We start from the raw sequence: 12653 nt of genomic DNA, 5'->3' as shown, positions 1-12653 counted from the left end.
TGGTAAACCACATTCCAGCATGTTGCCCATAAGGCAGCAACCTCCCCTTACGCCTAGGGACCGGCGAAAAGCTCAGCATGTTGACACCAATTGTTCAACCCTAACCAATAAAGGTAGGTGCTTCGCAGAAAGGTATTGCCACTTTTCAGTTGACAAACCATAACCCCCAGAACCCACATGAAAAGGCCACCTTACGCTTTACAGCATAGGGGCATAGCAACGACCAATAGGCCCTGTAACAAAGCAGGTAGCAAGGGACCCTTGCCAGGGCCCAGTGCACCTTAAAGCAGTTCTATTCAACTATCACAAAACCTACAAACCCACCTTATAGCTTGATAGTTAGGGGGGGAGATAAAGCACTTAAGTATGGGGGAGGTAATGCTGTTAAGCGCAACAACGAAGTGAATAGAACTGGGGGGCAGGGTGCCCTAGGATGCTGCCTTATATACATGAGGGAAAACCCCCCAGGGACCGGTAATGGACCCCTGGTACCTAGCTGGGTAAGGATTACTAAGTATCATGTGCTCTATGATGTCATATATGATGTCATAGTCTGGCCCTGCCCTGCCCTGGGCCTAGGGTCCAGAATTGACCGGCCTATGGCCTAGTGCCTGAGCCTAGCTCCTACCTATGATGTCAGAATGATGTCATGGTCCAGAAGGAGTCTGGTTTCTATCTAGAAAAGGTCCGGCATCAGAGTCCAGCCTGATGTGTCCAGAACAAGATCATGTGTCGCTTATTTAAGCGGATAACCCCTTAGATATGCAGCTGTCCCATATGCGGACGGATAAATATGGATAAGTCCCTATACCCTTTGATATGTCCGCAGAAATAGCGGAAAAATTAGGTAAAATTAGGGAAACTGTGACAGGTAGTTGGCACACTGAGTCGTGAGGAGGATCGACTGCTCCGATGTCGGGCCATCGAGGGCGGATGAAGCTACTAGGAAAGATGAGGAAGGGGAAAAGAGCTGAGGGAAACGTATGCCATTCTCCCAGGGACAGGGAGGCCATACTGTGAGCGCGATGCTGCGGACCACATAAAACATCAATGCATGGACGGTGGTTCTGTGGTCAAACTCTGTGCACGGAATAGGCGTCCTCATATTTCGTTTGTGCAGGGCGTAAACAGTATCTTGATGCGATCGAGCACTTAGGGTATATGAAGAACTGTCAAACACTCCCGAAGCAGTGATGAGTCCCCGGAATCACAGCTTGGAGGCCCACAGCTCATCAACATTCGAATTCTGATCGCCGCGAGCGAGCGCTCAACATACAAGGTTTGATGCATGCCATTCTCGTGGGTGCCTTGATGTAAGGGCGTCCTACTCACTAGACATGATTTCAGATGATCGAGGCATTCGATGTACATTAGATCGCACCATTTGGTCAATCCACGAGACTTCGGGACTTCGCAACATGCAAGCTATGGCACGGAGGAATGTAGCACGAAGGGGCAGACACAAAACATTCCTCACGAGCTGGTTAGACGCGAGACGTACAAGCCTCGCGCCGTAAATGCGAGAGTAGGGCCACCACTGTGGGTAATTAGACCTGTGGAGTGTGCCCATGAGGGAAGAGGACGAGCAATAATATGTCAGTAGAGAACATTCCCGTGGAAATCGAACGCACAGTAATAGCTTAGAGTAACAGCACATCATAGATTAGCGTGCTGGCAGCTATTGGTGAAATCAGATGCGCACGACACGGGAGGTAGACAAGTGCGCACACGCTAAGAGCGACCCACTCCTGAGTGTTAGATTTCTGGCAGGGATCGAGACTGAAGACAATAGGATAAATCGTGTTTGACCCGGCTTGTAGCCAGCAGTAGCCAGCAAACACGTAAGGAACTAAGTACAGATCGATCGGTGTAGTATCATACGTGATCTACTACTGTAAGTATCGACTGTAATTTCCAACACTGGGTCATCTGCGCACGTAACGCTGCACCGTGATGCAGGCTCATGACGCATTCGCAGGCCTCATTTACTCAGATGCCTCAACCATCTGCGCATTGTGATTTATGACCAGACCGGAGTGAAGAAATTAGGGCCCACCATTCTGCGCGATGTCACCAGCTCGCAGCCAATTTCACAACTCTCGATGTGAAAAGGTGGTTAGCGTACCTTCAGAAAGCAGCGTAGTCATTATGCGTTCGCTTTAAGGCATAGGTCAAGATGAGCAGCGGCACGCTCTTACAGCAGAGTAAACGGCAGATAGGGATTGAAGGGGCATGGCTCAGGACTCGACGCGTTCAGGAAACGAGGACTGGAGCTCAGGACCCACCACATTGTTCTTCTACCTCGCCCTCAGTGCCGCTCTCACTCCACACATCTCAACAGTGAACACTTGCAGCGTAGGTCGGAGAAAGGCGGGGCTAGGCAGAAACGAGCTTTGAGAAGTGCGACTGCACGTCGGATCGCGGGCAGCGAGAGACAAGCCCTTTTGCTCACGCGATGTCCAAAGAAGGGACTCTATTGTAGGCTAGTAGATGTGCGCGTCCCATTGTTTCAGGAGAGTGCGACGGCGACAGAAGCTGTGAGCCGGAAGGAATGCAGAGATCGATGACGAGAGCGCCCGTCAACCTGCGATCGAGACGGGGCGCTTGTTTCAGACCTTACCTGACGTCACTGCTCTCTCTCTTCCCTTGTGCGCACGAGCTGACGAACGCTGAGAAGAGCAGAAAATCGAGGCATGCGATTGGGCTGGCAGTGACATTCTCGCACAGAATCGTCAACACTTCCGGTCAATATGTTGTTCTGACGTCTGCACCTGTGATAGAAACCATCTCCAGAGCCAAAATTTGTCCTTACTTCGTAGGTACATACATTGACCAGAACAAATCACGCAGCAGATTCCACGGCACTCCCTCATCGCGTCCAGTGAGCGCAGCAGAGTCACATATCGAGATTCGCAGACAACACCATCACCTTCGCGCTGAAATAGGGTAGCGGTCGTATGCCGATGTATCTAAACGTACATGAAAACGGAAACACTCGAAGGTAATGTGGTATCTGGTACGCGACAGTGTCATTCAAGACAAGCAAGAATTTGACTCCTCTCAAAAGAAATACACAGACGCCGCGCACTCCCGGCGAACGGTTGTCCGAAGCGCAGGCTTGACAAGAAACAGTTGCGCGCGTCGATTGAAATGCGGCAACATATATCAAACAATGTTCCCCGCGCCGGCAGCGCTGCAATGTTGTGACTGCATTCATATTGCTCGTCTGTGTCTGAGAGGCAAAGATACAGGATATTCATGTCGAATCGCAAGGAATGAGTCTTGCAGAAAACACTATATCTCCGTCAAAGACCGTGGGATGGCAAGGATGACGCCTCAAGTTTTGTTAATAGCGACACTCGAGAGTCTATCCAAGAGATCAGACGACCCACCAGATGCAGCACGCTCCCAAGCTTGAGAGGTCGAACAGCAGCCATCATGCATATAAGAGGGTCCCCAAGTCCTAGCGATGCATCATTGGTCAGCTGATGTTCGCAGCTTGACGGAATGGAGGCCAGATACGAAGAGACGCGAGAGTGAAAGGACGAAGTGTAATACAGCCGCGAAAGCTAGCACAGAGTAACCTGAGCGCCGCCGTGACAACGGTCACTGTCCGGAAAACACGTGAGGTGAGGACGCAATCACTACAGCCAACAGCTCCGCAGCTGCATTCGAACGATATTGCCGTCATTATCTACTGGCTACAGAGAGACCGAAGCATGTGCAAGTCATGTTCCTTTTGGATTGGATTTCCTGCACCTACACCCTTTGCCCAGTTAATGTCACTTGTGTTGATCGTCGGCGGATATCTAGCTTCGCCCTCCTGGCCGCACCAGTCAAAGTCGATGAGCATCAATCCCTTGTCGGTGTCGATAACGTTCGGCTCCCGCAGATCTCCGAACACCAGGCCCTCGGAGTGTAGCTCCTCGACCGCTTCTGTAAGCCTGCCGACGTACAGCGGGCCGCCTTCCTGTTCTCTCTCCTCGACGTAGTCCATCACCACGACCCACAGACCGCCGACGTCAGGGACTTGCTCGCAGAACCATAATTGCGGCGCGAGACCCTTCGCAGCGAGGAGCTGGTGCCCCCTCTTCCCGTATATGTACGTGAACTTGACGATGACTTCGTCTTCCTCCGTGCCGCGCTGTGCGATGGCCCGGAAAATCGCCCGCTCAGCCCGCCGGACCATGTGCTCCTTGTATTGCAGCAGCACAGTCTGTCCCTCGAATTGGAACGAGTCGAAATGGGGGCTGATGATGACGGGGGGTGTCGACTGCGCAGCAGCTCGCTCGGGCCTCGCAAGCCGCAAGCCAGTGTAATGGACATCAAGGTCGGCAAGGCAGCCCTTGAGGACGCGGAACAGGTGTGCCACCTTGAGCACGGCTGTGTCAAGGGGCGATCCCGAGATGGCAGCAGTAGGCCCAAGATATATATATTCCGTTAGGCGTTGGCTGACGAAGCCGTCAGCAAAGACAGCACCCGACACCTGGAGGTATGGCCCTAAGATGCCGATGAGGAATGTAGGACAGCAAGACATCTGGCGGAGCAGTCTATACTGCGATACAGTCAGAGCCTGCAGATCATTGCCCAATGCCACAAGCGCTCACCTTGTTCGAAGCGTGCAACGATACGTAGCAGCACTCTGCTTGCACCGTCGGATCGCAGCCGCCCTCTCCAACCTCATTCTTCACTTCCGTGATTAGCTTCACCGCCAAGTTTGGTATGCACGAAGCATAAATGAGACCGTCCGGCATGATAGTCGAAGTATCGAGACGCACTTGCCTGCACGAAAGCACGTCGCTGTGGATGAGAGGTTGCATGTAGGGGCTCAACCCTTCGATCCTCTCGCTTTTGTTCGGATACAAAATCAAAGCCGCAGTCACAAAATTAAACGCGTTCTTAAGCTCATCGGAGTCGACTGGTGCTCTTTCCGAGATCTCTCGCATAAAGCGGGCGAAAACAGGGTGCCAGATAGCCACAGATGGCGCAGAGAGGGACCACGGGCGCCCATTGTGCACGGCGTCTGGTCGATCCGAAACCTGTATGGCACGGTAATTAATGGGCTTCGCACTGTCTGGGGGACTCTTGCGGTTTCGTGCTTTTGCAGCGATCTCTTCACCTGGTTGTCGATCGAATTGCAAACAGAGAACAAGAGATTAGGTGGCGAACATACGCGATCGGCTATGTTCAGGAATTGGGGACAACGCCAGTGACGAGGTTGTGCTTGTGTCATGACGTGAATTTGTAGCTGGGAAGATAGTGTTATATACCACAGCGTGCAATGTGTCGGCGGACACGCACGTTTTACTATCACAATGATCTCATTTTCGACTTTGGCCCACTCGCGACCCAACCGAAGCATGCTGGTCCTCTTCGCGATATATTCTTCATTAATTGTTCCAAAGGACTCCTTCAGCTTCTCCCAACTCATTTTCCCAGCAATGTTCAGAGGCTCCAGGAGCTGGGAAGTGAACTGTCAATTCAGGCTGACGTCTAGAGTAGTCGAGATGTACGAGCCTCATACACATTGTGCGTGAACCAGCGCGGCGCCCCATCACCATGCATTCGATTTAATTCCTCAGCTATCATAAGAAAGAGAACGGTACGCTTTTCCTCTGGATTGAACTCCACGGAGACAGAGCCGACGAAGGCGTAAGTGTGGGCAGGTACGGTTTGCTCAAAGGCATAGACGTAATGTTGGATTGGCTGCGACAGGGTCAGGTATCTCTGGAGAGCTTGAGCAACAATTGCGCGTCAGGTTGGACGGGACGGAGTGGTAAAGCAAGCGGAATCTACAGCGAGCTATCCTCCCCGGCTAGGCAGCCTATAACTGGAGCGTCCGTTCTGAAGGTAGGAGGATGGTCACTCTATAGGTCTCCTTCAAAACGCGCGTCTGGACCTAGTCCGATTCAATTTGAGGGGTCCGAACTGTAAGACGCGAACTCGCCTTACATAAGCATTTTGATCTCCGAAACGCGTCGTGTAGATCTTGGATGTCGCAACGCGTCACGGAACCTAAGGCCGCGACGTATAGCCGACACATACCACAGAGCCGAAAACAAGTATGGAGCCGAGCTCACATCTACATCATTGTCTCACCGAGGATCCTAGGGCGAGTTGGGCAGTAATGGGATCATATTCCAGATGTCCGCTCTGCTGGCAGATCTGTTGGAACAACCGGTGCGACGGCGCGGGGGCGCGTTTGTCCACGAGCGTAGCGATGCCCGTGAGGGACAATCGCGTGCGGTACGTACATCGCGCGGGGTCGTTATATACTACGATAGGGGCCTCCGGCCCCCGGCTACTCGCGCGCCCGAGCTTGCGAGCTCGTTCCTGACCGCGCGGGTCAGCGCGTTTCAACAAGATCGGCATCAAGTAGACAGGTCTCAATGCTTGAACAGTATGGTCACTTCTGCCATGAATGAAGGCAGTACTTCACGCGGTGGTGCCTCGCGGGTTACAATTTGGAGCGTCGATTACGCTCAGTCCATTCTCTGGTCACATAACGTCCTGTGACGAGGAATGTGAACGCTCGCTTCTGGGCGTGTTTGTTCACGCTAGCGTACATGATGCAGATGACAACAAAAGTATAGCCACGGGAAGAATGACAGGCAAGGCTGTGATCTTGAAAAGTGATAAGGAGATGCAACGTAAGCGAAAGGACGGGTATAGTCGTGCTAAAGTAGAGCCAAGTTACTGAGCAGAATGCAGAACGAGGACAGTGATATTCGTGCCTGGGCGTGTTATGCGCGAAAGACTCAAAAGAGTGGTGGCGTCCAGACTATTCCACATGATGTAATCATGCGAGCACGCACGAGCGAGATGCTGATGACCAGCCTCCGCGCATTGTCTGGGAATTAGTACAGCATCTTCATAGAACTTGTGTTGACACCGGGAGCCGCAGGCCGATGGATGGCTCACACCCGTTGAGCAGCGTATCACCACCTGAATGCGCGCGGCGCGATCGCGGGAGTAGGCCCGCTAGAGGGATTTGCACATGGGAAGTACGCGTTTCCAGGCGCACCATAGCATGTCCGGTCTGACACAGTCAGCGGCCGCCGCCCAGTAGAAGAATCCTTGCCGCGGCACGGTTGTAATGAGGATGCATCGCAATTGTTATCTGGCCAGAGGCATCGAAAGTGCAAGCATGCATAGTTGCCAATGATCGCTTGCGCACGTGAGTAATCAACGAGCGAGTTCACTAGGTGTATAAGAAACCATGGATTAGATAGGCAATGATATTGACCAATACCACGCATGGTTTCAGACGCGCCATACATTGGAAGCTGACGAAGCCTAACGATTGCGAAGAGGAGATGATGGGACCAAATCACTGCCAACCGGAAGAAGACAGTGACGTCTAGACGAAGATGCCGTATGTAAACAAAGCGACATACTCCAAGGACGATTGACCACCAGTGCCTGCTTGCTTTTTTGTGAACACGGTACTCGTGGCTGCGCAGGGCTAACTCAGTGACGTGTTACCACAAGTCGTCGCAGGACGCGTCCTTAAGCCATCAGAATGAAGATCTACGAGGTGCTTCGCCGTGGGGCTAGAGAGTGGGGATCTGCGACAGACATAGCTCTTGCAAGCAAAGGGGTGCCATCGGGTGAACGCAAACACACGATCCGGAAGAAAGTAAAGAGGAGTTCCACAGGTCGCTGAAGGAGAGGGAGCACCGGGCAGAGAAGCAATGTAATGCACGTCTCGCGAGAACACCGAACAGCCAGAGCAGGGGGACCACGAGATGCAGACAGCATACACCCAGCGGAGCGAGAAGGGTGGGAAGAACAAAGGGCAGACTCGAAGCGAAGGAGCCTCACCGCAGCACGTTCGGTGTCACGGCAAGGCCTCACAGTTGTGAAGACAGCCATCCTTCCCCTATCTTCACGCCGTATGACCTGCGCCCCATAAACGGAGTGGTCAATACCAATACACCTAAGATGTTTGTGTAGTAGTAAGTATAACTACCTGTCTGCACAGGAAATACGCGGTGACGAACAATGCAGCGTCTTCCTGGCTTGATTCGTCGTTGCATTTTTCTGACGCGGAGATTTTCACTGGCGTGCGCACGAATAGCACTGAAGACTGCGTATAATGGCGGAGCATCGGCTGTATCTGTTGGCTGCGGATACACAAACATAGACGTTTTTGTTGCAAAGGAGGGATGACAAGGATAGAGGAACGACAATACAGCATGGGCGAGGCCGTACTTTGTTGCCGCGGTATTTAGTAGAGTGGGTAGAGTGGTGAGCTTTGAGAATCTTCTGAGTGTATGAAATAAGACTCACCAGTCCAAGATGGGAGGTGGCTTCTGCGGAGAGGACGAGTGTTCAGTAACGAGAGCAGCCTTAGGACGTACCATGGCTATAGTAACCCATCCCTCCCTCCACGGGACGGACGATATATTGTCTATCCTCAGCGGCACACGAATTCAAGGACAATACTGGATACATGGTCGAAATGCGAACACACGACATGGAATGTCGAAAGCGAAGGGTGCGAGATCAGTACTGGGATACCGGTGACTACCTGAGTGAGGACTTGTAAAGCGTAGTTCAAAGGTGCTGTATCGGCCACAGATGATGTATTCATGGAGTAGAGACCAGTGGATAGTCTCAGCATGGGTACATGTCAAGGGGACGGAGGTAAGAGCGACGCTGACTGCGAGTGAGCGACAAAGGCCGCCAGTTGGATCTGAAGAGCGACAGAGAAGAGGACAGCCAGGGATGACTCCAAAGAGGAATGTCCAATGAAACTACGCATTTCTGTTCTGTGAGGGATCAGCACAGCGCTTGAGCAGGCTAGTAAACGCCCGTGAGGTGGCCATCAGGCGCAGGCGCTGATTGAGCGCTCTATTCAAGACGGAAGGTGCATGGCTTTGCGACCAATTTGAAGAACAATGACGACGGGGCGTCCTCCGGTGGGAACGCTGCATACCACGCGCAGCATACGCGCCCGTCCCTCCCGGACGTATACTCGATAAACTATCTCCAGCGTACATAGTTAAGTGCCTCGTGAGCCCCGCTCCCGTCATCTCTCGCACAGCACACTCTCAGCGATAGTCTCTCTTATACAATGGCGTTGGTCAGTATCTGTTTAGAGCATTTGTATGAGGCGAGCACTGTGGTATGTAACAAGACATCACCCCTCCATGGCTACTCTCACAACCCATCCCATTGGGTCCGAACAGGGTTATTGGCGAGCCCCTCAAGAGATGTCGGTATCGCGCCCCAGTTCATATGTGATGCTGTATTACTGTCCACCACACAGTTGCGTTTAGTATGAGGCATTATATGACAGCACGCGAAACAATGCCTATCTCTTCAGGAACAGATAGTATAACGCCACGAGCTCACGAAGGTGTACATACTGCCCGCAGACTAACGCGAACATCCCAAAATGCTGAAGCAACGGCAGTGCGACTTAGCTTCCTTCAACCTACGTCGTCTATTGCATCGGAATGCCCTCAAACAGCCGTGGATGCTCCCTCTATGCTTCATCGACATCTCGTGGCGCTGGTGAAAGGTTCTCAGGTCTATGTGCCATGTCAACATTGAGCATGGAGGGTAAAATAAGGCACATACGAGTTGGTGGGATAGTTCATGATATCACGTATCCCATTTATTCCATATGCTACATCCCCTTGCCAGAGGTCCTCGGCGGGGCATTTCAATGCACACTTCTCCAGCGTTTTGTAGATGTCCCACGTGAAGAGTGTACAATTGTGAGCAGACCGCGCGATATCCGCTTCCGCAAGCCGGACGCATGCACTAAGGAGGTCCGAGATTAACCTCCAATTGCTCAGCTGGACCACCTCATTTATGCCGGAAGAGCTGAAGTAATCAACAACGATGTCCAGCACGCCACGAACATTGCTATGAACGCGATCGAAGTCGTCAGGCGGGAGCTGTGAGGAGTGAAGTAATGCTGACGATGCGGTTTGGAGGAATCGCTCGGCACTAAGCCGCTCGCGGGCGTGTGGTAGCAATGTGAGCAGTTTCCGGGTGTCTGCAGAGTACGCGATGAGCATGGTGTGGACAGTATAGGGATAAGGCGGAAGGACATACTCTCGATGTTTAGTCGGAATAGGTAATGAAAGTAGTCTGATGGTTACAAAATAGTCAAGAGCATCCTGGGAGAGCGCAAGAGTAGGAGATAGGAATAGGCGAGGGAGGTTGGCATAGACTGATGCAGCACTAGGAGTGGTATGGCACGCCTCGTGTATGACTTTGAGGACAAGGAGTTGATGTTCTGCATTTCCTTCCCAGGACTCTTGAGCTAGTTTTTCAAGGATATGCAGAGTGCAATTTGTCAAGACGATGTTCGATGAATCAGCTTTCGGGGATAAATCTTTGAACTCTTTCAGTAGTATGTTGAGAAAAGGTTTCAATGAACTATGCCTATCTGCAGCATGGATCCAAGCCGGGAAAGCATATTCCAAGAAGCAGCCTGGGCATATTGTGAGCTACGAAAGGCATTCCTGCGCAAACAACCTACCATCTGCCCCATTGACAAGCTCGTCTATGTGTGCCTCGTGCAACTGCCACTGATGTGTTGCTGCCCATTGTATGAGATCTCTCGCACGGTCACATACCATTCTCGCGGGATCGATGAGCGGCATTGCTCGGATCAGCTGTAGAAGATGATCCACAAGTCCATGGGAGTTGCGAGAGCCCGGGCTGTCGTATTTCAGAAGGACATCAATACAGAGGTCTGCCATCGCAATGATCGCAGCCGAATCTTGCTCGCTTGTCAGCCATTTGAGTACTGTCACGCCACAGCCCGCGTGATGCTCGACTATGACTTTGTGAGCTCGATGTCGAAGGATACGAAGAAGGGCAGGAACCGCGGATTCGAGAGAGCCATCCTGAAAGCAAGGATGTACAACGTTGACAAGGAATGCATCATCCATAATCATTTCATCCGCCTCCGCCAGCATCATCAGCTTCTCCTCCTCTGGTGTATTTGCAGCACGGACTAGCACGTTCTCGAATTCTCGCCAGTTCCGTGCCCCGAGGGTATTCAAATGCCATTTGCTCCATGACTCAGGTATACGGGGATACCATCGCATCCGGTTGCCGCAGTTGCGACCAATCTTTGGTAGCCTGCGCTGGATGTTGGTGGGCCGATGCGTCACGATTTGGAGGAGGACTGAGAAGGTGCGCGCAGCGCCGGATGGGAGCTTGCGCATGTGGTACAAGAGCGATTTCGTCAAAGATTGGCCTCTTTTTGCTATGTGCGCAATCATGGCGGCTGGGCGGAGTCGAACAAGCTGGTTCAGAGTGAGAATCTCGCGCAGGCCTGACAGCATACTTCTAGCGGATGCAGGAAACCCACGAAGACTTAACACCCTCCTCGTAGTAGCGCCAACCATATTGGACATGCGCATCCAGAGCATCTTCCCACACTTAACAACGCAGCGGCTGTGGGTGAACCTATTCAGGATTACAAAGCACCACCATGCGGCGCGAGATTTGTACGGACAGTCGGCATCGAAATACGGCATGAAGATGGTGAAGAGCGTCGGCAGGAGTAGTGCGGCGATGATGATCGTCGAGATGCTAGCAACAACGTAGTCCAGACGCCAGACAATATTGAGGAGCCCGACGAGGAACGATGCGAGCGAGATTTGGAGGAGGATAGGCAGACTGTCGATGATCGCCTGGACATGCCACTTCTGAAGACCACGCCGGCGCAGGGACCAGATGCGAACGCTCTGGCGTGACAGGCTAGAGGCTCGATCGATGTGATGATGCAGCCATTGGCCGACGGCGATGCTGATAGATGCGGCGCTGAGACTGAATATGAGTGCGATGAACCATAGGACGCCGGTGGAAATAGTGGTGGTTGTGGGAGCAGTGGTCGCTATTGCAGCATCGAGAGTAGCTTGTTGTGTGTTTGTGAGGTTGTGATTTGCGACGGCCGCAGTGAGAAGGCTGAGCTGTATGGACATGACGACGAGCACCTGAGTCGTCGCGTCTGGGGCCTGAGGGCCTAGCAGCATATAAAACGCAGCAAGAAATGCCGCCAGGATTGTCGAGAACAACCCCGCCTATCACCATGGTGAGTCCGGTGGAATCACGACGTTTCAGTCACTCACAAACAGCAGAAGATTGCTGATGTTCTCCTTCCATTTGTTGACCTGTCGCTCCTCGAATTTCCAAACTTCATCGGCGCAGAGGCTCCATGAATCATCGACCTTCTTGTCCTCGCCAACTATTCCACCAGCGACGGATTTGACCACCTTCTCGGATTGCTGAGCGGGTGTTAATCCTTCGTTGGCCTGTGGAACTCCATGTGGGCTTGTCTCCGTGACCTGATTGGGAGGTTCGATGTCATCTGCCCCTATGACTAGCGCAGGCGGGAGCTGTCCACCGTCGAACCACTGAATGGGAGCATAACATATATATTCATTATGGAAGATATTCCGTACCTCGCGACCGGATCCGCTGGATGCTGCCCGACCATCATACGCGTCTCCCTGAGGTTCTTCTGGGTACGCTCCGGCACTATATGGGGTATCTGACCAGCCGCCGCGCTGCTCATCCGAGGCCGTAGTGGCTTGTCCTTCTACCGTGACTGCATTTTCGATGATGATCGACACATTGACTCCGACAGGAGAGGATCGACTGCTACGTCTTCGGGGCAT

At 52.5% G+C, this 12653-nt stretch overlaps 2 protein-coding genes across 2 annotated transcripts; both read right to left on the bottom strand.

The window, feature by feature from the left end:
• Nucleotides 1–3694: 3694 nt before the first annotated feature.
• On the bottom strand, nt 3695–6372 carry POSPLADRAFT_1158283 (hypothetical protein; the record flags this gene model as incomplete). Its single annotated transcript, XM_024487301.1, has 5 exons — nt 3695–4555; nt 4608–5119; nt 5302–5461; nt 5527–5706; nt 6100–6372. The coding sequence occupies 5 exons, from the start codon at nt 6370–6372 to the stop codon at nt 3695–3697; spliced, it is 1986 nt and encodes a 661-aa protein (XP_024333843.1).
• A 3121-nt stretch (nt 6373–9493) lies between these two features.
• Nucleotides 9494–12653, bottom strand: POSPLADRAFT_1158338 (hypothetical protein; the record flags this gene model as incomplete). Its single annotated transcript, XM_024487310.1, has 5 exons — nt 9494–9539; nt 9589–10408; nt 10502–12056; nt 12105–12389; nt 12438–12653. The coding sequence occupies 5 exons, from the start codon at nt 12651–12653 to the stop codon at nt 9494–9496; spliced, it is 2922 nt and encodes a 973-aa protein (XP_024333842.1).

Source organism: Postia placenta (genome assembly GCF_002117355.1).
Source record: "Postia placenta MAD-698-R-SB12 unplaced genomic scaffold POSPLAscaffold_20, whole genome shotgun sequence".
Classification (NCBI taxonomy): Eukaryota; Fungi; Basidiomycota; class Agaricomycetes; order Polyporales; family Adustoporiaceae; genus Rhodonia; species Rhodonia placenta.
This window is presented reverse-complemented; position numbering and strand designations above follow the sequence as displayed.